Here is a 24,798-nt window from a genome sequence, read left to right as displayed (position 1 = left end):
AAAAATAACCTTACCTCATGCTGTTTAAGGCTTAAAAGTTAAAGTCAGAGGTTTATGTTAGGTCCCATAATCTTGGCATTTTATGGAGGGGGAAAATGCTCGTTTTAATATGTTCCCCAGTTTAAATAAGTATGTGCATTACATTTTGGGGGATTAATGTTTGGATCTTAAAATGGCTACCATCTGCTCTCAGCAACTGCCATAGATGTAGCTTCACTTGTTAATTCCTGTCTAACTTGTCCTTGTATATGAGGCTCTGAGACAGAATTGTTCTGTGGATTCATTTTCTTTATTTATGCTAGCAACACCAATGCCATGTGCTTCTGTTGAACCTATTAGATCTTGCATTAAACAGGCCAAAATAGATTGAAGAAAAGCAAAACAGCAATACTTATTAAGAATAGAGCATATTACAAATAAAAGGCAAAACACCTTGGAACTGCACAGCACACAATTAGAACAAAGCTTGTTTAGTTTACATCATCCTCTAACAACTTTTTCATAGACCCCCTCCATTCCTGAGGCTGGGAATTGTCCTCCCTCTGATTCATACCTTATCTAAGGACAACCCTAGCAAGATGCAGCTCAAACAGTCATTCTTGGCCTGGTTTATTCTTGTTCTCTCTTATCTAGGACCAGTTCTTGTAGAACTTCATACACACAAGTTTTTGTTTTTGTAACCCTGTAAGAACAAAGGAGGACTTCAAGAAAAGAGGGAGTCTGGTGTGAAGTCAAGGTGACTTTTTCAGAATAACCAGGAAAAGCAATGCTATATGAAATAGAACCAGATTTTTCAGAATGAACTTTGTAATGGATGACAGCAATCACTAAATGGAACGGAGCAATTTCAAGTAAGGCAGTACTGTAATTAAATGTCTTTGTCTAAAAGATATAAGAAATCTACACTGCTTTCTCAAAAGCATTTTGACTATCAATGAAGATATTGTCTGTTGTGTTGCTAGAGTTGCAACTTGAACAAGAGCAATAATCTCAGCAGCTTGGGCAGAATGAATTAAGGGAAATAAACAGGCAACAGCATACAGTGGTACCTTGATTCACGAAATTAATTTGTTCCATGATTCTGGTCGCAGCCTGAATTGGTCGCGAACCAAGTCAAATTTCCCCATAAGGTTCAATGTAAATAAGGTTAATCCGTTCTGAACCATAACTTTGTTATACATGAAGGACGGTATATAAAAGTTTTAAATAAATAAATAAAAATGGTTTGTTTTTTTTAACCACAAAAATAGGAGCCATGTCCCTGGGCTGCGGGCCAAGCTGTAGCCACCTCACCGAACCCGGGGGCAGACGGGCCGAGGCAGAGCAGGAGTGGGGCTGCGGCTCCTGTCCCTCCGCTGCAACCTTCTCAGGGAAAGCCCCCGCCATCATCAAGCGGCTGTCATTCTTCTCTCCACGGTGGGGAGAGGCAGGAGGCACCACACTCGGCCAGCCGTGGCCCCGTCCCTCGCCTCCCCTCGCCTCGACCCGCGGAAAGCAGCCCTTACCTCCCTGCTCATGGCCCTCTCCCGGCCAGGGGAGCCACCCCGTGCCTGCCTCTCTGGCGTTCCACTCCTGCTTCCTCTCCTGGAGCCGGGCAAGTGCCTGCAAAGGGACCTTCCTCCGGCTCGGAAGCGGGGCGGCGGCGGCAAGGAGCTGGGAAGGCCTCTATCGAGGCAAACACGCCCTCATGGCTCCCCCTTGTGTTGTGCTCCCCCTTTCAGCGGGCAGCGCAGCATCATCTTGGGCTGCTGCTGCAGCCTGAGCAAGCGGAAGATGGCCACGATCATGGTCGCCACCCGATGTGAAGTTCACGAATGGAGGCAAAATTTTGCCAAACTTTCTGTTCGTGAATCGATTTGTTTTGCGAACAGAAGCATTTGTGAACCGAGGTACCACTGTATTAGAGACAGAAAAGGTCTTTAAGAAACAGCCATCACAGAACAGAATAATATGTATGTCTGAAAGTTCAGGGCAAAGGCAAGTATGAAGAAGAATACTTTCAGGCTAGTCATGAGAGGAGCCTTCACCAGAGAGAGAGAGGAGAATAGTAGAATTTTAAGGGACTGGAATGATAACTCACAAGAGAGTGTTAAGCAAGAGAGCTTTGGTTTGGCACCTGACCAAAATGCAAAGAGCAACAAGAGTGGCAACAAGTGGATGGTATGTCCTAAACTTAGAGTCTGAGCCTTTTTTCTGTCTGACAAATCCATTTTTCCAAGAAAAACTTCAGTAACTTCCACAAAGCAGAGATAGGCAAGCATTTGTTTGGCAAAGAGGTTAGATAACTCTGAGAAAGAGCAATGGAAGAAGATGGGAAGAACCAAAGGACTGTGTTGGAAAAGGCAAAAGAGTTGGACAAGTTTCCTTTTCAGTCAGAAAGAGCAATGGCAGAAATAACACTTGAATGTTCAGCTTATGGAAGAATTAGCTCAGGCTGGCTCCAAGGTAAACTGAAAACAGGGATCCCATCAATAACTAAAAAGGCTCAAATACTAGCATTTTTCCCTCTGGAGTTTAGGGAATTGCAGAATAGGAAATTAAGCTAGGCTTTGTGCATTAGAGCAGCTAAAAATGGCAAAGCTATTATGGGACCAATTTTTCAAGTCCCTTTAAGGCTGTGGCCAATGCAAAAAAAAAATCAATATATAAAACAAAGAAGCCAGCAGATTACTACTACTACTACTACTACTACTACTACTACGATGATGATGATGATGATGATGATGATGGAGGCTATATGAAAAATGGTGTGGGAATCTCAAAAACTTTGCTTCTCTAGGTTTTCTCATTTATCATTGGGACTATGCCCTTGATTTACTCTTTAGACAGTCGATTTGGCTTCATACTAAAGAAGGGCAAATAAGAGTAGCAGTGAAATAGCACATTCAACAAATAGCACATTCAGAGGTGACCAGTCTCATGAACTGAAGCTAGGCACCATAGGGAAAGTATCTTTCACAATTCAGGGCACTTTTCAAAAATTAAAAACAAGGAAAAAACAAGAACAGACTCAAAACATTCAGACTGAAAAATATCAGACAAATACATTAACAAAGAGGGAACATTAAACTGCATTCAGATTACCTATGCACAGGGCTTTTTTTGTCATAGAACGCACCAGAACGGCATTCCGGCACCTTTTTTTCCAATGGATTTTACGAAGTGATTTTGAATCATAGCAGATCAGCAGCAAACATCATTAACATAGTGCCTACGGGCTGCTTTTGTGTCTGCTATCTGCTCTCTGATAGTGAGATAGTGAGGGCTTGGGATTGGTGTGTGTGGTGGCGCTTACTGCTGGGGACGTGAGTTCCGGCACCCTTTTTTTTTTTTTTTTACAATAAAAGCACTGCAAATACACAATCTAGACTGGAGCAGACTATTAAGAACATTAGAAACATAATTGAGTATAGGTTCAATTTGCACAGGAGATCTCTGACCAACAGATCTGTTGAGTACTCAGTTTGAAAACAGAGAGGAATGCTTGACTCTCAGAGGTGATGGCCACTGGAGAGAGATTAGGCACTCTGTCAGATTTTCTACAGTTCTAACAATTGTGAAAGCAAATATTGGGAGAAATACTAGAAGAGAATTGAGAATGACATTTGTCTGTCTGTTTTTCCTATGGGGCACCTTTGTGTAGTATTAAACCAGATAAACACATTCTTGCAGGTTGTTTTACCTGGGCTTGAATCAAGAGAAAGTAATTTCTCTAGTCTTTTAAATCTTTCCCAATCATCTACTCTCCTAACACAGGTTCTCTGTTGGGTTAGTGAAAGCATTAAGAGAGGCACCTAGAATAGAGAAATTTCCACTGGTGCAATCAGGAAAATGAAAGAATCATACTGTGGACAGAAAGACCTTTAACATGGGGCAAGAGAAGCAGAACATTTTTCAGAGTTGTGATTTCTCCTTTTTTCTGAAATGCTTATTTTTTTTCAACTTTTTGACTACTCTCCATGGACTTTCAGGAACTGGACTGAAACCCAAATGGAGCAGTAGAATCACAAACTCTAAGACCTCGGCCACTGACAGTCTAATTCCTTTTGTGGTTTAGGAGCAGCCCTTCTTAAAGACATACATGGTAGCATCCTGGCTCCCACATTTCCTGATCAGCCCCCCCCCCCTTTTTTTTTTTTGAAAGGGAAAGATAGAAAGCCCATGCTGTGGTCCACATGGAGAAAGACTACCACGCTTACTCATAACTCTGGAGGCAAAACACTTTTTCTCTGGTGCCAGATTGGCTCACAAGGACCAATAACCATTTGCCTCAGATGGGAGTCTACCAGCAGACCCTTCACATAATCCTCACATAATCTGTCTTGCTAGACTCAGAAGCCATTCTTAATAAATCTGGCTGGCCCTGCTATCTATTGGTTTCTCTAGGAATTTACTGCCCTGACATTAAATCACTGAAATTTCCTAGAGAGAACTTTATCAAGAGAAAGGTCTCTCTCACACCATTTTTATGCCAGTAGGAGTTCAATGGTGATTCAGTGAAATCAAGGAGCACCAAGAATCTCATTCTTGTCACCAATTTGTTAGATCTTACATGAAACAGGCCACGATAGATTGGAGATGCAGCTCAAACATCCTTGACCTGATTTCTTCTTGTTCTTTCTTATCTAGGAGCAGTTCCTTCTACAGCTACATACACACAAATTTTCTCTTTAACTCTGTATTTGTAAGAAAAATTGAGGCACCATCTTCTTCAACAAGCATCAGGCCATAAAAACAGTAGACTTTGTGGTGAGACTTGGTTGTGATTCATGACCTTTCTCCTGAGTAAACACACTGCTTCAGAATTCCTTTTCTCAAAATGTTTTTGTTGCACATACTCTTTGTCAAACAATTCTGAGTTCACTCAGAGTAAAGCATTGTACCCTCTCTAAGTCCTGCTTCATCTTCACTGTTTGAATTTCAATTCCCATCAGATCTATCAACAGACTGAAGCCCTTCTGGCTACTTTTCCCTGTATATGTGCTACTGATTCTCTAGTCATTCTCCTTATTGTGGCCAACTGTCAGTGAGGTAATGACATAGGTAGCAAAAACTCTGGTATGTACTATTGGTCTTGCTATGGAAGCCCTGTTACTCCTCCTGTAACTTCTAACTATTTTATTTGTTTGATTTACTGGCTGGATTTGCATACTTGCAAATTGGCAAGTGTCTTTGAGGAGGTTTACAATCAGAAAACTGAACCACAACAATAAACCAAACAAAAATACAACACTAAAAGTGTTAAATATAATATTAAACACTAAAGTTATTAATGTTTTAGCATTCTTTAAATAAACAGAAAACTTGGTGAAGTATTTCGGTATTAAATTGACCAATTCTGATCCTTAAGTGTAAAGAGGGATTCTATCCACTTGAAATGAATTCTAGGTCAGACAACATAACAGGTAATGAATCTACCTTTTGATTTTTTTAGATGCAGAAAAAGCAAAATAAAAACAATTTGGCATTTATGTAGTATGTAACTGAGAGCTGTGTTATAGTTCAGATGAGCTATGCACCTGTTTCCTTATTTAAAATAAAAAACATGTGAGTTGTTTTAAAAGTAATCGGTTATTATCTAGGTAGGAGGGAAACACTCAGTAAGATTATGGAGCGAAATGCCACTCTGTTGTTCAAGGGGAAAATACTAATCAGGAAACAGATTATCCATAAGAGCTCTACAATATTCATTATATATTAAGTTGAGAGAAAAACATATTAAATATTACCAGAGGGAAGTTTCAATGGATAAATAGGATTGTTAATCCCAGTTCTGAGATCCTACCCATCACCTTAATAGCTTTCTTTTTGCAGTGGTATCTTTTTAGAGATGGGGTTTGACCCTGAACACTTTCCTCAGTTTTTCAGAGACAAGGGGATGTGCCTGAAGCACTTTAGGTGTTTGTTTCATCATGTAACACAGGGCTGTATACCTAAGATTCCCAGGCAGTCTCCTCTCCAGGCACTGAACCAGATCTGGGCCTGCTTAACTTTGACAAAAATGCTTCATCATTTGTCTTCAGACCATGCTCCAGGACAGGTAGATTGTTATACTTCCATTACTGCATTCCCTTGACCCAGTGCTCTCCTGGTATTATTAGACTTCAACTTCTACCACACTCAGCCAACATGGTCAATGTCAGGAATGCCAGGAGTTGTACTTCTAAACACCTGGAAGGTGCCAGTTCGGAGGAGAATATTTTGGAGGGTCTTGAGGGAAAGCAGCATCAATAACCTTCAAGGTGGCTAGACAGAAGGGACACAGTGGATGTGGTTTACCTGGATTTCACCAAGGCTTTTGACAAAGTGCCCCATGATATCCTGGTGGAGAAACTGAGGAGTTTTGGGGTACACCAAAGCACTGTCCAGTGGATTAGGGCCTGGTTGACTGACCGAAAGCAGAGGGTAACCATTAGTTGGGGAATCATCGGGATGGAGGCCAGTGACAAGCGGGGTCCCCCAGGGCTCTGTCCTGGGGCTGATCCTGTTTAATCTTTTCATTAATGGCATGGAAGAAGGGGTGAACAGTCTGCTGATCAAATTCGCAGATGATACTGAAACCAGGGCAGTGGCCACAACTGAGGAGCAGGTACTCCAGATCCAAAAGGATCTGGACAGACTATGGAAGTGGGCAGGAGATAGCAGGATGGCGTTCAGTGTGGATAAGTGCAAGGTCTTGCACTTGGGGCATAGGAATAGGTGTCATAAATACAGGTTAGGGGACAAGTGGCTGGAGAGCAGCACTTATGAAAGGGATCTCGGGGTACTGGTTGACTGCAGGCTAAACATGAGTCAGCAGTGTGATGCAGTGGTCAAGAGGGCGAACGCCACCCTTGGTTGCATAGCCAGAAGTGTGGCTTCTAGATCAAGAGAGGTGTTACTACCACTCTATACGACTCTGGTGCGCCCGCAACTGGAGTATTGTGCTCAGTTTTGGGCCCCTCATTACAGAAAGGATATAGCCAGGTTAGAGTCAGTGCAATGTAGGGCCACAAGGTTGGTGGCCGGTTTGCAGGGGATGGGGTTTGAGGTGAGACTGAAGGAATTCGGTCTTTTCAGCCTGGAGAAGAGGAGGGAATCTTTTGGCGACATATATGTATGTGAAGGGGTGTCTCATGGAGGTGGGTAGAGACCTGTTCTCCCCTGCAGAGGACGTGCTCCAATGGAGCAAAGCTTAGGGAACCAAGGTTCAGTTTGGATGCCAGGAAGTACTTCCTGACAGTTAGGACCCCAAGGGTATGGAATGGGCTTCCATGGGAGATTGTTGAGGCCCCATTGGTGAGGGTGTTCAAGGATAGGCTAGGCATGCACGTGGTAGGCATGTACTGAGTGGAGCCGGCTAGAGCTGGGGGTCCGACTAGATGGCCCAGGAGGCCCCTTCTGATTCACTCTGTTTCTATGTAATCTGAAAAGAAATGGTGTGTATAAACTGAGAGTCCTTTTGCATTCTCTCTTATAGGGTGCACCATGCCAGCTAGGGCTGCCATTACCCATAGTTCTCTCATGCCTGCAGTGAGATACAGCTATAATCCTACTTGCAACAAGCAGACTGGAGAGAAGGAGAAACAGGAGGTTGAGTTGCTGAATGCTGTCTTTCTGTGCTCCAGGAGCTAGGAACTGCCTTTGACTTGGGAATTAACTACCCCACTGCTTAATGGTTCCACACAGTTTAATTTTAATGGTAATATCATTTATTATCATTTCCTGGCCAACTCTCATCCCTAAACTCCAAAAGCAGTTTACAGAACAGGAATCACTATATGTTTAAACAGAGTAAACAAAAGGGTACAGATGACACAGCTTTAATGTTTATTTGTTGAGAGCCAGTGTGGCGTAGTGGTTAGGGTGTTGCACTGGGACTCAGGATATCTGGGTTGTAGTTATCACTCAACCATGGAGTTCACTGAGTTACTCTGGGCCAGTCACAGACTCTCAGCTCAACATACCTCACAGGGTTCTTGTTAGGATAAAATGGAGAGGAGGAGAACCTTGTAAGCCACCTTGAGTTGTTGCAAGAAGAAGAAGAGCAGGGTATATGTGTAATATAATAATTATAACATCTTGGCTTTCTTCCGAGAAGCTTAAGATGGGACATGTGGTTTTCTTCCCTCCTTCATTTTTTATCCTCAGAACAACCCTGTGAGTTAGGTAGGCTGAGAAGTGGTGACTGCCCAAGGTCATCCAGTGAATTTCATGGCCAAGTGGGCACCAAAAGTTGGGTCTAACAACTCTAAGTTCTAACCACTGTCACTTGGAAACCATCATGGATGGGACTTGTTGATGCTCTTTCTAGAAGGAATTCCATAATACAGTTATGGTTACAGGAAAGGCTCTGGTCTCATCTTCTCACCAACTGAGCCTATATATGTGGGATAAAAAGCAGGGTCTAAGAAGATTACTATAACCTCCAAATGGTCCTAAAATTCTCCTTCTTACAGCTCTCTGTTTATGATAACAACTCTGCCAAAGTGGCCCCAAAGGTGAGGGACTCCATTAGGCACATCGGACTTCTGCAGGAAGAGAAAACTTTCAATTTCTCTATATGCACATAGAAGAATTTTGTGTGTAAGACCAAGCCTCCAAAGCTCTGACTCCCGTTGCTTCATCAAAGGATAACTGTAGTATAGGAGTTAAGTATGTGTAATTTTCTCTATCTCTGACTCAGTTATTGTGAGTTGTATCGGCTTGACATTGCAGGGTGTCTCCCCCATGCATGGTAAAAACATCCCCAAAATGATAGTTGCACGCTTGCATCATTTGCTTATGGTGTTTCTAGTGTTTTTATTGCTTTTTAATGAGAACATACGGCAATAATTGGCAGTTAGAAAATATTATGCTTTTAAGCTGCATATATAGTAATAGGAAAACATCCCACCCAAAAATACCACACACTTCTTTCCCTATTTTTTAAACTAATGCATTTAGTTTAAAATGCATTCCCCCACCTACCCCAGCCCACATTTCAAATGGTAGTTCTGGCTGCATTCCTAATTCGTGCATAATTCATTTTAACTTATTTTCTTTGCTGTTTTTCCATAATTTTTAGTTCTGAAATTGCTTTCACTTAAAAGAAAAAAAATATGTGGAATTCTAGTTTATAGGTACAGATAGATGAATCATGCAGCCTTGAGTTCTTTGCTGGAAGAAAAGGGATAGGATATAAATGCAATGTAATAAAAATATAAGTGCTGTGAAGGGCTGAGCAACTGTTAAGAAAGACTAGATGATTATTTATCACTATCATATTGCACCCTAATTATATGGAACTAGAATTCTGGCTTGCTCCAGTTCATGTAGCATCCCTGTGAGATACTTCCAGGTGAGGGAGAACTCAGCCCAAGAGACCACTCAGTGAGCCTCATATCTGAGGACTGCAATTGTAAGCACACATACTGGGCTGTAATAGCCACTGGACACGGCGGAACTTCCTTCTGGTTAAGTGTGCCTAGGATTGCAGCATAAAGGGGATTTGAAACCAGGTTTCTTGATTGCACAGTCTTGTGCAGCTTGAACATCTGAGCAAGAAAATGTCATCAAGTGGCATGAATCAAGTGCCTAATAAACCATTATAGTTAACACTGATAGATAACATACTCTTTCATAGCCAGTGTGATCTGTAAGATCTGGGTGAGTATAAAATATGAAATGAATGAAAGTGATATTGGAGGCTTTGGGTATTTCATGACAGTCTGAACATATATTTATTGCGTACACAATTATTTTTACATTCACCAATCTAGGAAACTTCATAGATGTGATTGACGGTCTACTAGAGAAATTACCACTGGGGGAGGCATTTCTGGAGAGATTGCTGCTGAAGAAATAAGTGTGGGTTTCCTTTACAACAGTAACTCTTCTCAGTAGTTAGGCTATTTTAAAGCCTCTGTAGACATCAAGAGAGGCTTCTTTAAGATGTGATTGATTTTTTTTTTTTTTTGGTCCATAGGACACAACATTTGAGTACAGTGGGGTTAGTTCTTCACTTCTTAGAAGCCACACCCTCTTTGTAGCAACTAGGTTTAAAAAAAGTTTCCATACAACCTGATGGGGCATAGGGTGTATGTGCGTATCCATTTCTGTCTATGTCCATGGGTGTGTTTCTGAAGGAGAGCACATAAGATGGCCCCACCCACTTCAGCCTCTCCTCACATATTGGGGGACCCAGATCCCCAAAGCAGACTACAACCCTTGGACCAAATTCACCCACCCATCGAACCTGATCTATACAAATACTGTAGCGTATATATGTACTTTCTGATTATGAGTGAATCTTTACTTCAAGACCATCTCTTGTTCAGGATGTCAGTGAGTGAGAACAGAATAGACATATTTCTTCTGCTCATTTTCAGCCACTGGACCTTATGCTTGAAAGGCAATGGATTTCAGTATGCATATTATGCAGTATGTATATTATGCTGACTATACAAAGGTTGCCATTATGAGACTTGGCTTTCATTTTGAGTTACACGAATGAAAGTGGATTTGAGTGTGGGTTTTCCATATATGAAACCAACACTCAGTGACAGCACACATATAGCTAAGTTATGGGCATTTCAGCATCATTCATTTTGGCAGATCATAAGCAGGTGCAAATGTTCACTAAGGCCTCATCACTGTTTTCTCTAAACAACATGAAGGCTGCTACAACATGGCTGCTCCTCATGCTGTTTTGGTAGTGTTTAAAGGGAAGTGATTGTGTGGGTGGGCTGACTGATATGGCTACTTCAAGTGCCAGCTTTACTGAATAACACATGCTTAGGGCTTCTAGTACTTAACATTCTAGAAAAGAGGTATACTGCTATTGTGAAGATTGCAGGCATGGTAACCTGAATGACCTTTATGGCAGCTTTCTCCAACTTGACATCCTTTAGATGTGTTTGCCTACAGTGACCATCATTCTTGACTCATGCTGGCTAGAGATGGTGGGGGTCTAACACATCCAGAGAGCAGCAGGTCGGGGAAAGCTGTGTTACACAGTTGTTTCATACAACCATGTGTTAATGTGGTCTTTTTATGAAGCCATTTTTCTATGGATGACTCTCAAAATTGGTGCCACAGTTCAAGACTTTATATTTAATGGGTTTGCTTATATTCATGGAAGAACAAAGACAATGAATAAAACAGCACATTTAAAATGACTCCACTTCCCAAAGATAAATATTTTTATAGCTTTATCATCCAAACAGTGAGGTGGACTGAAAAGCTTCATTCATCATTCATAGTTTAAGGAATGTTCTTTTAAAAAGCTTCTTAGCATTTCACACATGTGTTTCCCCCATCATATATCTGCTTCTTCAAATATATTGAAGAAAGAAGGAAAACATGATTAGATACGACATTAGCTCATTGACTAAATGGAGACGTACTGGGGATGGGGAGAGTCATTTTGAAATTCAGCTTCTCCAATCAGTGTAAGATATCCCTTTTTGTGACTATTTTAATTCCAAGGCCTCCCAAAAGCAGATTTATTAATGAGTAAACACAATCGTTTTCTGATTGGTTAGAAAGAGAAAGCTGAAAGAAGTTGGTGCTCCTTGGCATAGAAACTCTCACACAGTTCTCTGTGGGTTTCTTCTTCCTTTGTGACCTGTCCCACAACTACAAAGTGGGAGGAAAGGAAGAAGAAAAGTCAGAGAGAACTGAGGTTGCTTCACCCTGCCAAGCTGGGACCTTTTGCTGCCCAAAATAAAGGACATGATGGTACCACTGCCCAACATTCCACATTCCTAGGATGGGCACTTACACATTGCAAGCAAGAATGAAAGATAATACATATTCACATATGTCAATTTATACATGCAGATGCAGATTTAGAAACAATTACTATAACTTAAATTAGCCATACATAAGGAACCTATTTGGGAATGGAAATCCATCAGAATACCTGGATTTGGCTTCATGGACTCTGGTCCACATTGCAGCAGCCCTGGGTCCAAGTTTCTGGTGAGCGCATTCAGTGTGTGTGGGGTGCTCACCAAGAACTGAGCCCTGTACATGTTGACTGGGATCCTAAGGCAATGATAGGTGTAGCAGCCAACAGGAGGCATGCATGGCTATGCTCTGTGATTCTGCCGAAGGAGAGCTTTTCCTTCATTGAGGACCTCCCTTTTGAGGGGGGAGGGCCTCTTCAAAGTGCATATGGATTAGCTCATGGACCACCTGTAGAAGACCAGGACAGTGGTGAGGAGGATGAATTTCCAACAATCATCCACCAAGTCTCATAAGTGGCTCAGCCCTCCCCTCCCCTCCATACTAGTGCATGGCCTTTGTCGACCATGTGTCCAGGTCCCAGGAAGCCGCCCCGCCCCCCCCCAGGTCAGGCGGCATGACACCACAGTTTGCTTCAAGCAAGCACAAAAGTACCCAGTAGAGGACAAGTGTCATTGCTGACTGTCCTCACCAGCTAGCCCCTCCATCCTGCACAGCAATCTTGATGGACATCTCCTTCTGTTCCTTCCTGCATGGAAGTAATAACATCCAACTCCTGGGTCTCATCATGGAGAGAGGCTACCAGTTCAAGTTTGATGCCATCCCACTTCTTGATACCATAAGGAACATGGCTCTCTCCCCAGTGTTAATGTCTGAAGTTGATTCACTGCTTTCGAAGGGGTCAATTGAAAGAGTCCCCCATTCTGACCTTTCCCAAGGCTTCAGCTCTCAGTGTATCATGGTACCAGAATGAGATGGGGGACTCAGAGCAATCCTAGACCTCAGAAGCATCAATTGCCTATCACACCTCTCCTGCAAGGAGGAGACTAGTTCACCTCAATCAACTTGAAAGGTGCCTATCCACATTACCATAGACCACCACTGTTGACACTTTCTGTGCTTCCAGATTAGGGATGAGATGTTCCAGCTCTCTGTGCTTCCCTTTGGGCATTCAACTGCCCCCAGGTTCTTCACTAAATTCATGGCAGTAGTCTGCTTACACCTGTGCCTCCAAGGAGTACAAGTCTCTCTATACCTTAATGACTAGCTCCTAGTTGTGCCCTCTAAGCCAGAACTACCACACTTCATCCACACCACCTGCTCTCTCCTACAGACTGGGACTCTATTAACTATGATTAATCCATTCTCTCCTCTCAGCCCATCTTCATGGGGGCCTGCTGCAATGCATCCTCAGAGAAAGCTCTCACCCCAGCATCCAGAGCATCTGCACTGATCAAGATGGCCACCAAACTCAGCATAGAGCGACTGTTATGGCCCACAGAATACAAAAGCTGCCTGGACTTACAGCGGTGAAGTAGCAACACTCCCCTTCACAAAACCCTGAATGTAACCCTTTAAAAAGTGGTTTGTCAATGTGTTCTTTGTGCTGGACAACCTGCACAAGACACAAGACTAAAACTCTGCCGTATCTGCTCAGAGACAAGCAGCCTGGGTCATGAGCACCATCTCCCTAAGCTTACAAGCTGGCTGGTCTACAACTCTTGGCCCATCCAAAAGCCTACTCCATATGAACAGTGGTGATGTCCACAGCCCTCCTCATGGGAATTCCTTTGCAGGACGTTTGCAGATCATGGTCCACACCTTAAACATTTATCAAGCCCTACAGGCTAAACATCTGACACTATCCTACTGTCCTCTCTGGAGTGACCTTGCTAGTTGCCTGTGTGATGCACAGAAGCCACGAAGAAGAAAGTCAGGTTTCTCGCCTGTAACTATCATTCTTCAAGTAGTCATCTGTGCATTCACATATCCTTTCACCAAGCCCACTTGGTGTTGAATTGAAGGCAGCTAGCCCTTATCAGCAGGGAGCACAGGAGCTGGACTGGGTCAGTACACCACTTGGTCCTGGAACCAATAGGTGATCTCAGTGGAACTGAGGGAATGGATGGGAGCCTCTCCCATCAATGCAGAGAACAGGAAGGGAGGGCTCCTGCCTAAACTAACACTTAGCAGTAGAAGCTCCCTGACAGCAGACTCCATGCAGGACACGGAGCCCATATGTATGAACACACAGAGGACCACTCAGGGAACGACAGTTAGAGGTAAGCAGTCTGACTTTTCTTACCTCAGCCTTGGTGATGGCCACAACAGCATGTTCAGCTGCACCTGAGGGCAGCAGGCTAGCTTAAGGGGCACAGGACAGGTCCACATGGCATACAGCTCTGACTCGCTACTGCTTGCTCACCAGCTACCTGGTGTCAGTTCACTGACCACACAAGCAAATGCTGCCATGCAGCAGAGTCATAAGCCCAAGTCACATGAACAAAGAAATGTGTATGCGTGCTTGTGGTCCTTCTTGGTGTGTGTGGGCTGGAATAGCTGCCTCTCTGCTTACTCTCAGTCATGAACCCTTTCCAGTGGCACTCTCTAAGATGCATCAGCTCAGTAGCAAGCAAGTGCTGCTGCTGCCATTTTGCCACATTAGACGCTTGTGTACATTGTTGTAGGTAGAGGAGATTCCAAAGAAAGAGCCAGGGTGACTCCCACTGCTGTAAGTTCTCAGAAGTCCCATCTAGTCCTCATCTGTTGTACCTGCTAGATTACACCTTGGTCCTGGCCAGCTGGCCCTACCAGCTACTGTACCAGATGGCATGGAAAAATAGGAGGTTGAGAAACCCAAATGGTTGTATTTCCCATAGATGTCATGTTGGCGGATGTCCATATATGCTTATTTCTTGTTAAGACCAAGAAGGCTTATTGAAGATGAGGTTTAGTAGCTGCAGTGGAACATGGTCCAATCTGGCTAGCATCCTCTTCATTATTTTTCTGGCAAAACACCTGTCTGTTCTGTTACCAGGACAGCCACAATCCATTGGGGGTGGGGGGAAAATGTGCATATATTTCACAATAAATCTTACTGCATTGAAACAATCTACTAAGTAAAGGCAGCTGTTCAAACAGCCCAGTACTCTAGAAGCATGTATTTTGTAATGTGGGATGTTTCTCTTGGCAACAGCATTTTATCTGACTTGGGCCACAATCCATCCATTTCTCCTGCTGAATGCCACAGGGCAAAACCAGCGGTTTTATATCATCTCTATTGTTCCCTGGGGGTGACTATCATGTATAAACTGTAGTGGAAGGTGAGAGGAAGATGTATGAAGGTGTAATTGTTTATACTGTCAGGAGCAACAGAGAAACAAGCAGACCAGAGAATGAGAACTTTGTAGGCAGAAAGGAAGATGTTTGAGTACAGTACACCTGTCTTGGGAGATAAAATTCAACATGGTTTCAGCACCCTATGTGTGGGGAAATAAAGGGCAAAGGAAAGACCTAGTGTGACAACATGTCCATTGGTTGATGGTGATTAGGAATGGTTTTGAAATGAAAATGGAATGGAAATGGAGAAGGCTCAATGAAGGGATAGAAATGTTCATTTGGAAGACAGAAATAAATAAAAAGTATAGCAAGATATAAGCATGATAAATAGAAATCCTAGAGCAATACGAGAATGTGGAGAGTGTGAATGAGAGATAAAGGAATGAAAAATGCATTCATGGCGTAAATATATGAACACGCAAGGCTTTTAAAAATCCATCTACAAGATAGTGGATACATAAAAAAGAATATTAGATATCTATATAGACTATTAAAGGAAATAGATAAAAGGCACACACACAATGATGATGGTAACAATGATGGCGATGATGATGATGATGATGAAAGAAAAATCATGAACCCTGAAACTCATAGCCTGGAGAATCACTCCACCTCCCATGCAAGTGTGGCCCTACCACCTGAGGTGACCCTTAAGTCATCCACAAGAAAATCTCACGTGGCTAAGTGGAGTGCCCTTACTACGACATTCACCCACAAGGAAGGTTTCAACCCTCTCAGGTCCTCTGTAGAACAAATCACCTATTCCTGCAAACCTGGTCCAGGGATGGGCTCAGCACTTCCTCAGTATGTGTCTACCAGTCATCAGTCTTCTCTTCTCACCTGCCTATCTAAGGAATCTCCGTCTTCAGACAACCGCAACACACAAATTCCTAAGCAGTTTTCACAACATCACCCACTCCAACAGACCCTCCACCCCAGTGTGGAGCTTCTTGGTCATTTTACAGGAATACACCAGGAAGCCCTTCAAGCCTCTCACAACAACCTATCTGCACATCCTCTCCTAGAAGACATACTTCCTGGCAGCCATCACATTGGCCCACTATGCCAGTGAGCTCTGTGGCCTGTGGGTGGACCCACCGTTCCTCAGTTTCCACTGCGACAAGGCCGTTCTCCATGGACACCTCTGTATTCCATCTTGACCAAAACATCATGCTCCCCACCTTCTTCGCAAACCTATTCATGCCAATAGAGGCCAGCCCGCATCTACTGGATGCCAGAAATCCCACATCTACTGGATGCCAGAAACTGGCCTTCTACAAATCCGGAACAGAGCACTTCTGCCACTTGCCCAGACTCTCTGTACGCTACAAAGGACAGAAGAAAGGGGACCCTGTCTCCTCTCAGTAACTTTCCAAATGGGTCGCCAGCACCATTAACCAGGCTTATGAGATCTCCAGCCTTCAGCTCACCTCATGAGCCTTGACCACTTCCACAGCCCTCCTTGCCAGAGTCCTACCGCAGGATATCTGCAGAGCTGCCATGTGGTCAACCCTCTCAACCTTCATCAAGCACTACTGACTGGACATTCAAGTGAGAACAGACTGCGCCTTCAGCACAGTCCTCTCTTCTGCCCTCCAATAATGACAGCCCCCACTGTCCTTGACAAGATAAGCTAGCTAGTCACCCATATGTGTGATACACAGAGACCATGAATAAGAAAGGCAGGTTGCTTACCTGTAACTGTCATTCTCTGATTGATCATCTGTGCATTCACACAACCCACCCTTTTGCCCCACTTGCTCTTGGCCCTAACCCTAAACATGATCCAACTTGCATATAAATTCAACTTGAAGGTGAATTTCTGTTTTCTCAGGAATGGAACTTTTTTGTTACCCAGGGACCGCCTGTACTGCAGCAAAAGTCATTGTGTGTGAAGTAGCTGTAATTTTGCTTTGAATAAACCTCAGTGAGTTCCTTTCCAGTGGAACCTGGAAGAGAAGTAATGCATTCCCCACTTCAGGCATTTGCAGCAAGAGAAGCATCCCTTTTCCCCATCCAAAAGTAGTTTCCCTGCCCTGCACCCCTTTCCTGCTATTTCAGCAATTGGAACCCTGTATTTTCAAAGATCAATGACTAATTTTGTGTCTTCTGTGTTTATAGTGTGTGCCACCCCTCACCTAGATACGATGCAGTATAAATATGTTATAAATATAAATAAATGAATCCACCCAGACTAGAATATTGCAGAGACTCTGTAGCATCTGACATCAAGTAAAGTGTGCAAAGGAAGATCCAGCTTTCCAGGAGTGCTTAGGGGCAAACTGTGCTTGCTGGCACATGCCTCTTCACATCTAAAATGCAGAGTCTTTAATGCAAATTGCTTCAGCTGGGGAATGGCTTGTAATTAATGGGATCAGAGCAAGCATGTAGGGGATTGTAACCATTTCCTACTATGCTGTGTTCCTGAGCAAAATTCTTTTCCTGAAACTAGTATCTTCTTCTGCGGGGAGTTCTTCCACCGGCTCTGTCCAGGTTTTTGGAGCACATGGAGCACAGTCCAGTCCTAGCAAGGTGGAGCCCAGGGAAGAGTTTAAACAACATCCCTTAGGTACCTTCCAGTTCTTCTCAGTGATTGTTTTTTCCTCTCCCTCAAATTCCCTCTTTTCCTTGATAGTGTCTGGATGTAGACATTACATTCAGGTGAAATTAATTCTTAGCATGCTTTGCCAAAACCTATGAAGAAGATCATTCTTAAGATAATGATTGAAAAAGCCCATTTCCTGCAATATGTGGGACAAGTGGCTGATAAATGTATGCATTTCTGCTTAGCTATTCTGTACATTTTCTGCAAAGTAGACAACATGGTGATTTACATTATATTGAAGAAGAATCTTAATTTTCAAGGTTAATAGAATGCATATATTGAGATGAATGATATGAAGGTTACTTGATTGATGTCTGCTTAATTTTTAGAAAAGATCATCTGCAGCTGAAATAGAAATATTACAAGGAACAAGTTAATGCATTTTATGGAGATTAATGTATTTTAATTTCAAACACAGTATTTTGTGTGATGGATATACTTTTGTCCTCCTGATGTAACTCTCTCAATCTACTGGATTTTAATTGTGTCAGTCAGTATATTGCTTGGAGTTTTGGTTTATTTTTTAAAAATGGTATTTGAATGCATTAATATGTACTGCGGAGACCTTCAAGAAATATATAATATAGAGGACTGACCTTCACTGGGTTTATATTTAACTCTCCAGCACTACAACTGGGCTTACATAAAACTATTTATTAAACAAAATCTGTGTTAGGAAGTAGCTAAACATCAATTTATTATAGAATTACATAATTTTTATGTTTTTATTGTGTGTTGGGGTGGTGTTTGGGATAGTGAGTCTTAGGGAAGAACTACCCATGGCACTAAATTGGGGTAGGCATCGTGATACTCTCTGTTGGACGACCCTAAGTTAGCTACCATGGCCCTCCTCAACATGCCTTTTTAATTTTTCCCTGTTTTTGAAAAGATGCATACATGGATTTGCATATATTCATAGCTCAGAAAGGTTGTGTGCTCTTCCGCACTAGAGGCATTCAAGAAGGAAATAGATAGTCATCTGAGTGGGATGGTATAACTGGTGTTCTGCACTGGCAGGGGGTTAGACCCATTGGCCTTCTTGGTCCCTTCCACGTCTACAATTCTATGATAGCAATGAATACAAATGAAATACATAGAGTTTTGTAGTGCCAGCCTTAGGCACTGCAGCCTCAGAGCCTTCATGTTCTGGTCCCACTCTGCGCTGGCAGCCAGCATGAAAAGAACCAGACTGCTGCCACTCCATGGTCAGGAACCCAACCTCAGAGAGTGGGAAGAGAGACATTATGGTGGGCAGGGAGGGGAGCAGCCTGCAGAGGCAAGTGCAGAACATATGTGGTGTCCTTTGCAACCTATTGCCTTCCCTCTTCAAGCACCATCCAGATCATGGGTCCTCAAACTACGGCCTGGAGGCCGGATCCAGCCCGCCATGCCCATTTGGACCCACCACGTGTGCACCCATGCCCCGTGCCCATGTGCCCGCTGCTGCCCACCTCATCCCAAGCACAGGGAGGCAGTGGTTTGCTCACTCAGAAAAAACGATCGTGCATCCGCCTCGCAGTGCAAGCCCGCCCCCACCTGCACCTCATCTCGAAGTGTGTGTGCACCCGGCCAAGCCTCCCCTCCCCTCACTGCACACGTTGCCCCCGCCCCTGCACTGGCCTGCGCAGGGGCCAACACCACCTTTCTGGCCCGTGCCCAGCACCAGCAGGTTTCAGCTGGCCCCCTGGTGGAAAAGTTTGAGGCCCCCTGATCCAGATAGTCACAAATGGTGGCCTAGCAAAAAGGCCAGAGTAAAAAGATAGGAAAAGGAAGATTGCCTCTGCCAGCCATGCTGGGAGTTGCAATATTTTTGTATGTCAATTGCTGGGGAACATTACTGGGAAGATGGAGAATGCTGGAGTAGGTATGCCTTGGTCTGATCCAGCAAGGCTGTTTTTATATTCCTACCAAGTTTTTTGAAGTCATTCGGAACTAAACAAGCCATGGAGAAAAGTGCATGTTCTAAATAGCTCCTGTGGGAAGTATGGCTTAATGTCACAAGATACCTTTAGCCACTTAAGGAAAATGAAAACATGTAAGAGCCACTGAAACTGGTTTTACTGAATTTAAAACTTTTATAAATAGCAAGTATTAATATTTTCATTAAGATACTTTGCTTCTAAGTATTACTAAGTGAAGATTTCCCCCCTTCTTCCCTGAGACTTTAAAGCAGAGGGGAGAACCTATAACCGTCCACCAGTTGAACTACAAAATCTATTATATCTGATCATTGCCCACACTGGCTACAGCAGAGGGAAGTTACAGTCCAGCATCTGGAAGATTCCATATTCCTCACCCCTATTTTAAACTGTGGTGTTCTGTCTTTTTAAAGGGTAGAACTGTTGGGAGAATGAAGCCAAACTAAACTTGAACTGAAAAGTAGACCAAATCCATATTGTTCCTGAAGCAGACTGGACCAGTCTTTGTTGAGTCCAAACAGACGCTAAAATAATAATGACAATTCAGACAGAAGCTCCTTTTTTTAATGAGTGTCATGGTACTCCCACTGGCTGCAAGCTGTAATGAGTAATGGGCACTAGAACGAATGGTATATTTTGCAGTTTTGTCAAGTCTTTGTATTCTTCCTTTCTCAAGTGCTCACTTCTGGGCTTTCTATTTTAAGACATCCAGTTTAGCTGTTCCCCAGCTAGATGTGATGTTACAGGTGTCTTCTGAAAACACACATTTTAACAAATAAAATAAAGCAAATGCCATCAGCTGGGTGAGGGTCCTGATCTTTACTGAAATCATAACAGATATACCTTTCCTTCCCTTGCTTTCATTCCAAGGATCATCCCTTCCTTGATGCATTTGCTTTGTCAGATAATCTAAGACCGTCTCTGTCAATGACTTAAGCTGCACATGATTATGCACTCAAGATCTATACTCCTGTATTACATACTGTCCAAGTTGCACTGAGTTATTGCTGGAAAAAAGTATCCCGCTGGTGTCCTTTCACCAGAGCTGGGTGATAATGCCCAGGCTGAATCCCTGCCTGACATTCCTTAAATTGCTAGTTCAAGAGCATTGTGGGTTCCAGGCTTGATTATGGCCAGACTGGTGCCTGGGGCTGGTTTCAGGGAACACATGACCTTCTTATTACAACAGCTTCACTGGCTATTGGTTTGTTTCTGGTCAGAATTCAAATTGCTGGCTATGACTTATAAAGACTTATATGACTTGGGACCAGGCTATGTGAAAGACCACTTCCTTCCGCTTGAGCCTGTTGTGTCCTTAAGATCTTACAGAGAGACCCTTCTTTCAAGACTGCCACCCTCATGACACATTTGATGACAATATGAAAGGGGGTCTTCTCAGTGAAAGGACTTCAGCTCTCAAATTCCTTCCGAAAGAGGGTTCTTTCTCTCCTGTCCCTTCACTAGGAAGCAAAGACAACTATATTCAAGCATGACTTTGGTGTATATGTGGGTCTGTTTGATTGGACATTCTTTTTACATTGTTCTTGTTGTTTTTGATAGTGATTGGGGCAATACTGTTGTGATAAACCTAACCCCAAACTCAGAGGCTTACAGGCATCCATTGCTGAACAGGAGGAGCAGTGGGGCAGATTTTTTCATCTGTCCAGCTAGGCTGGCTTGGAGGGTAACGTCAGGAAGCTGGATGGGCTCCAGTATACCTCATATCTTTGCCTTTCCTGGGTTTTCACTTCCTTTTATCACCCTCTCAGGTTACTTTTGAAGGCTTAGGGAGCATCCAGTGAGTTATTTTACTCCTGCTCTGCGAAAAGGCAGAGACAGGGGCTGGAGCTCAGACTCACAGTTCTGAAGTTGGAGTGCTGTCTCCAGGCCTGGATGTGGGAATCCAAAATATCTTAGGGTTCCTCAACTGCTGCCTAGGGTCCACCGTATTCTTCCCTTCATGTATTAGTTTCATCTTTTGTTTCATTTTGTATACAGTTCATTAGTGATAACAAGCCACTTTTAGTTCCATTTCTAGAAAGGTGGGTACAAGGCAGATAAACAAATGTGGTTGCTAGCTTAAATTGCCTTCTTTCTCAGCCTTATGTACATCACAGGTTTGTACACTCTAAAACACATACTGAAAACAGCTCCAGAAATAGTTGTTCTTGATGATGATGATGGATTAATCATTCACTGTATGCTTGGGAGGAGATGCCACATAGAATGGACTGCATTACCTGCATTCTCCACATGGTATGCATTATGGCTGCCCTAATATCTGACCATGAGTTGAGTGAAGCTTATTTATGTATTAAATTTATTATAATTTAATCTATCCAATAACCATTATTATCTTGGTGGATTACAAACAGAAATGAGGCCAGATTCTCGATATATGGGAAGACAGAATCAAAATTAGCACCATCTGATTGGAGAATAACTGAACAGTCTAAAGATGCTTATTAGTCTGGTGATTAAATATTGCTGGTGTGATTGAATGTTGGCCACACCAGACCTGATTGAAGCAAATATAAGGAGCTGCTCAGAGGCATCTGAGAGAATTGACCTGTAGGGAGAGTTGGTAGGGGTTGCCTTAATGAGAGGCTGGGGAACCTGAGGAATATACCAGCTAGTAACAAGAGCAGCTGCAAGACTGGGAAGCCCATCTAGGAGTATGTGAGGCAGAAGAGTGAGTACAAGTGAGGACAAAAAGACTCCAGGAGCAGCTTTCAGCAGAAAAAATTGAAACCTGAATGCCAGATGGTGCTGGTGGAATAAAAACTGAACAGGTGCTGGACCAAACTGAAGACTTCAGGGAAGCCTTTAGACAGTCTTTAAGGTTCCAGGTAGAAATCAAACCCCACCAGAGAAGAGACTGCCTTTTAAGCCCTAGTTGCTAGGCCTATGAGTTAACTGTGGGTGCTGCTTGATAGAGGAGCCATATGTTTGTGTAGGGTTAGGAATTGGAATTTTTAACACCTATGATAATAGTAACAATACAGAAGTGCTGTTTTTAAAGTAACTGTATAGACATGTTGTTCATAAAGTACAGTAATCTTAAATGAACTTTCCTGTTTTATTTATTTTTAATGGGATATCTCTGATCTGTTAGTGACCGGTTATGTTAGGAAAATTGTATACATTTTTAGTTCAAAGGTGGAGGGAAGTGAAGAGAGAGATTGTCCAGTGGTGAGGAGTGATCCTTCATAAGTGATGGTGAGAGTAGTAGGAATGACCCCGTAAGAAGTGTTGTTCCATATTTGTTCTTAGAGGAGGATTTGCTATAAAACTTTAGAGGGTGCCACCTAGGTAAGCTCTGCCATAGTAACCTAGCAGCTCTGTTTGAAGCTAACTGAAGTTTCTAAGCATCTTCAAAGGTAGCTTCCTGTAGAATATATTGCAGTAAAGAATCCAACTAGGTGGCTTCAGAAGATTCCATTCCTGTTACCACCTGTCCATATAGTGTATCAGCTGCTAGATCAACTGAGGTTTATGAAGGCTTTTCTGATCACTTAGGCCACCTGAATGATCCATTATGCATAACCAGCATATGCATTATCTTCTACTGTTTTACTGCTAGCCTGTTTGCCTAGAAATTGTATGTTTAAAGAACCTCACAATCTTCATATTTTGTTAGCAGATCAAATGTTTATTTGTTGTAATTTGGTCTGTAGGATCTCCATAGCGACTTAGTATGAACAGAATAGTTTTATCAACAATAATGAACAGACACTTACTCTATTTTCTTTCTTTCTAGGTATCTTGGAATAACTAGGCCTCTCACCTATCCTGTAAGGCAAAATGGAAAGTGTATGGCTAAAATGATCCTTTCTGTGTGGCTACTGTCTGCATCAATTACTTTGCCACCTCTCTTTGGGTGGGCTCAAAATATTAATGATGACAAAGTTTGCTTAATCAGCCAGGACTTTGGTTACACCATTTATTCTACTGCAGTTGCATTTTATATCCCTATGTCAGTGATGCTTTTTATGTATTATCAAATCTACAAGGCTGCCAAGAAGAGTGCGGCCAAACACAAATTTGCTGGCTTTCCACGGCCTGAAGAAAATGAAGGCATAGTTTCTGCAAATGGCATTGTGAAACTGCACAAGGAATCGGATGAGTGCACAAATTTTTCACGGCTGCTGAAGCATGAACGGAAGAACATTTCCATCTTCAAAAGAGAGCAGAAAGCGGCCACCACGCTTGGGATTATTGTTGGAGCCTTTACTGTGTGCTGGCTGCCCTTTTTCATACTTTCCACTGCTAGACCATTTATCTGTGGAACATCTTGCAGTTGCATTCCATTGTGGGTTGAGAGGACATTTCTGTGGCTGGGTTATGCAAACTCTCTGATTAACCCATTTATATATGCCTTCTTCAACCGGGATCTGAGGACAACCTACCGCAATCTACTGCAGTGCAGATATAGGAATATCAACCGTAAGCTATCTGCTGCAGGCATGCATGAGGCTCTGAAGCTTGCCGAAAAGCCAGAATTTGTTCTGTAAGGTCATTTGCCATTTATCACACTTATTTGCTGGTTCATGTGTAAATGGAAAAAGAAGCTGAATCTAAGAATAGATATGTAGGTAGAAAATTCTGTCAGCTTTATACCAGTTTGTTGTGACATCTCTCAAAAAATTCTGAGAATTGCATTTTGTAGTGGATGCTGATAGCTTTCCACCAGAAATTTCTAATTCAGTCCCAACTATAGTCCCCTATAATCATAGGGAGAAAGATAAACTAGATTGGGGTAGTGATATAATGAATTACCCCTTAGAGTCTCCTGTCAACAGATGGTGGGTGGTATAAGTCTGTTTTGCTGACTATCAGTGGTTTCTCTTACACTGGCTATAGTCACACATCATCATAAATCAGGGTGGGCATTGTATGAGTCAATGCAGTCCCTGCTGCCCCCACCCACAACATCAAGGGGTTTTTTTTCCAGAATTAATGGCATCCATAGCCATCATGGACTCTCTGTGTGTGCATACATGTACTCCCATGAGTGAGTGGGTGTGTCTGCAGTGGGTGGCAGTATGTTCTGGTGCACAAATGATCTCCAGTCCTCACACAGTTGCCCATCTCTGCACTAAACAATGTAGGACAATGTTCCTTCACCCAATGTCTGTCAGATCTTTGAGATTTCAGCTCCCATCTGCCCCAGCCAGCATGGCAAATGATCAGGAATGCAGTCCACAACTGCAGAAAGCTCATGTT

The 24,798-nt window shown here is 42.9% G+C and overlaps 1 protein-coding gene across 1 annotated transcript in view; it reads left to right on the top strand.

Moving 5' to 3' along the window:
- The window catches only part of HTR7 (5-hydroxytryptamine receptor 7), a 44,429-nt gene extending 20,343 nt beyond the window's left edge, over nucleotides 1-24,086 (top strand). Inside the window, exon 2 of the mRNA XM_044420080.1 lies at nucleotides 23,333-24,086. Coding sequence (XP_044276015.1) covers nucleotides 23,333-24,086 — 754 coding nt within the window. The remainder of the gene's footprint in view (nucleotides 1-23,332) is intronic.
- The last annotated feature ends 712 nt before the right edge of the window (nucleotides 24,087-24,798 follow it).

The sequence above is a fragment of the Varanus komodoensis genome, unplaced genomic scaffold, assembly GCF_004798865.1.
Source record: "Varanus komodoensis strain SLA01 unplaced genomic scaffold, ASM479886v1 scaffold11, whole genome shotgun sequence".
NCBI lineage: Eukaryota > Metazoa > Chordata > Lepidosauria > Squamata > Varanidae > Varanus > Varanus komodoensis.
Note: the sequence above shows the minus strand (reverse complement) of the source record. Positions and strands in the feature narration are given on the sequence as shown.